At 62.8% G+C, this 3,040-nt stretch overlaps 1 protein-coding gene across 1 annotated transcript; it reads right to left on the reverse strand.

The window, feature by feature from the left end:
- Positions 1-887: 887 nt before the first annotated feature.
- Ppp2r3b (protein phosphatase 2 regulatory subunit B''beta) lies at positions 888-2,668 on the reverse strand. The gene has a single exon (XM_055620403.1). The coding sequence runs from the start codon at positions 2,598-2,600 to the stop codon at positions 987-989; it is 1,614 nt and encodes a 537-aa protein (XP_055476378.1). The 5' UTR covers positions 2,601-2,668; the 3' UTR covers positions 888-986.
- Positions 2,669-3,040: the final 372 nt, after the last annotated feature.

Below are 3,040 nucleotides of genomic sequence, written 5' to 3' on the forward strand. Positions count from 1 at the left end.
CTGCCGCTTTTACTCTAGCCTTGGCCCACACCTCAGCCTCCATGTGGTGAGGAGCTCCTAACTAGACTGCTGCAGTACTCACTCGGCACACACTGTGGGCTGCGCACACAGTGGACCCTTAGAGAGAGAATGTTCTAGTGGCAGAAATGGATTAAACACAAGGACAAATGAGCTGTTAATTAAGTATTCTCCTTTGTGTTGGTGGCACATTAGACTGAATCCACAGCCTCCCGCAGCTGGGCTCCACCACGCACTGTCACGGGTACCACTGAGGACAAAACCACAAGAGAACAAAACAGACTACAGCAAGGAACAGAGGACGTGGGGAGCCTGACCCCAGCTGCGGCCCTGTCCCGTCACACACCTCAAACACAGCCCCTACTGTTCTCCCAAGGTGAGGTCTCATCCAGCCTTCAACTCCTGCTCCTCCTGCCAGTACTTCCGAGTGCTGGGATGACAGGCTCAGCCACCTGGCTTCTCTTCGTCTTGCTCTCTTCTCAGCTTTCTCTGATCAGCATGTCTTCTCTTTCTCCATAGCTGCCTTTCAGCTCTAATACCAGGCTCCGAAAAACAATTGTACTTCTCAACCGGAAATTTTCTTAACTCCTTCTTGTGTAGCATTGGCTAGCCTGGACTCACTTTGTAGACCAGGCTGGTCTGGAACTCACAGCGACCCGCCTGCCTCTGAGCCACCATGCCTGGCTAGAAAGTCCTTTTAAAGTCCTTTACCTTTAAAAAGGATTCTTTTTAAAAACAAGGTCTCACTACGTAGCCCAGGTTGACATCAAATTTGTGATCCCCTGCCTCCGTTTCCCAAGTGCTGAAACCATAGAGGAGCACCACCATAGTCTGCTAATTTAAAAAAAAAAAAAAAAAAAAAAAGAAACAAAACTCTGAAACTCTTTATTGAAAAAAATAAAAAGGTGACGTGCCCCGCCCCGCCGTGGTGGTCCCCCCACCCCGCACAGGGGACGGGGCCCACGCGGTCACGCGGGGTCATCGTCCCCGCACGCGAACTGGTACAGATCCACGTCCCCCGCCGTGGGCGGCGCCGAGAACAGCGGCCTCAGCTGCGGCTCCAGCCAGTCGTCCCCCGTGTCCCCCGCCGCCTCCTCGGCCACCAGGAAGTCGTACTCCTCAGCCGCGTACTTGTCCCAGTCCGAGAGCCCGGGGCCGTCGGAGTCCGCGTCCCGCGGCGGCGCCATCTGCTCCCTCTGCTCGCGGTCCAGGTACTTGTCGACGTTGAAGAAGGTGTCGAAGAACACGCCGGCGAGCTGGCAGCGCTTCAGGTCGGACAGCGTGATCCTGCCGGGGCTCCGCGGCCTCACCAGGTCCAGCATCTGGCACACGCAGTCGCGGAAGGGCAGCGGCTCGATGTCGCGCGCGTCCAGCCGCCGCGTCTGCTCCTCGTAGAAGTACTCGAGCTCGAAGAGGGACAGCACGCCGTCGCCGTCCAGGTCCATGCAGCGGAACCAGTACTCGATGCTGGTCGGCGTCCTCTTGTCCTCCTCCGAGAGGAGGAACCACACGAAGTCCGCGTAGCCCAGCTTCCCGCCCTTCGGCGCCCTCCGGCCCCGCGTCACGGCGCCCGAGAAGATCCTGTCGATCATCTTGGAGGAGATGGCGTGGTCGCCGTGCCGCGCCAGGTCCCGCGCGTCGATGAGCAGGTCGTGGTCCGTGTCGAGCTCCCAGAACTTGCAGTAGATGACGTAGAAGTGCTCGTAGGAGAAGAACTCCGTCAGCTGGTTGATGTCGGGCTCCTCCTCCAGCAGCGCCACGCTCTGCAGGAAGCTGCTGCGCCGCAGCTCCGCGCACGTGATCCTGCCCGACCACGAGCGGTTCACGGCGTAGAAAATCCTCTGGATGACCGTGGTGATGTAGCGCGAGTGGAACTCCGACGCCTCCCTCAGGAAGGCCAGGCCCGGGTGCGTGCTCACCACGTCCTGCAGGAACGGCACGAAGTCCTCCTGCGCCAGGGAGGTGCTCCCCGGCTTGGCCAGCAGCTGCACGAACTTGGCCGCGTCGTCGTGGCAGCTCTGCAGGATCTTCCGCCACGCGGCCACGAACTGGTGCGCGGCCACGGCGCCCGCGCGCGCCCCGCCGGCGCCGTGGAACAGCGGGGCCTTCCAGTAGAGCGGGCACCCGCAGGCCTTGGCCACGGCGCCCATGTCGCCCAGCGTGGCCCTCTCGCGCGGCAGCTCCGAGAACACGTGCTCGATCCTGGCGACGGCGGCGTCGACGTCCACGGCGTCGGCGGGGCGGCCCCGCGGGAAGTGGAAGGCGGGAAGGCTCGGGCTGGCGGCCGGGGCCGGCGGCTCCTCCCTCGGGGGCTGCGCCGCTCTGGGCCCCGCCGTCCGGCGGGCGGCGCGCGCGGCCCGAGGCCCGGATACGTGGGCGGGCGGCGCGCAGGAGACGCCGGGAGGCCCGGGCCCGCTCGCCCACGCGTGTCTGGCGTCCCCGGGCTCCGCGGCCCCCGCGTGCTGGATGCGGCGGAGCTCGTCGTGCAGCGCGCGCTGCGTGTCGGGATCGCTCAGCCAGCGCAGGAACAGCTCGTCCACCTTCATCTTCAGCACGGGCTGCAGCGGCTTCCCGGGCGGCATGGCGGCGGCGGACCGACCCACGCGGGACGCCGACACCAGCGACGGGGCGGGAACCCCACGCGCGGACGCGCCGGCCGCTTCCGGAGGCTTCAAAACAGCCGCGTCGGGAGGCGCTGACAGGAGCGGGCGCGGGACGATGACGTCACGACCGCTTTTTTAGTGTGGCTTATGCCATTCCTTGCACAGATGACCTGGTTAGCGTATAGACAGCCTGCTTCTGGGTTGCCTAGGAATCAATGACGTCATCATGTGTCGCCGCACCTGGCACGAGCTATAAATAGGTGTGCGCTCTCTCTCTCTCTCTCTCTCCCTCCCTTCCCGGTCGGGGCGCCCTCTCCCCTCACCACGTCTATCTCTCTCTCCATCCAGGAAGTATCTTTAATACCAGATCTGTCGTACGTGCGGTGTATTTTTAAACTTATTCCAACGGACCTCACATG

The sequence above is a fragment of the Psammomys obesus genome, unplaced genomic scaffold (genome assembly GCF_907164565.1).
Source record: "Psammomys obesus unplaced genomic scaffold, mPsaObe1.curated_primary_1811, whole genome shotgun sequence".
Lineage (NCBI taxonomy): Eukaryota > Metazoa > Chordata > Mammalia > Rodentia > Muridae > Psammomys > Psammomys obesus.

Excerpts from the sequence above, each read along its gene's own strand:
- Ppp2r3b (XM_055620403.1), bottom strand. The coding sequence starts at position 2,600 with ATGCCGCCCGGGAAGCCGCTGCAGCCCGTGCTGAAGATGAAGGTGGAC.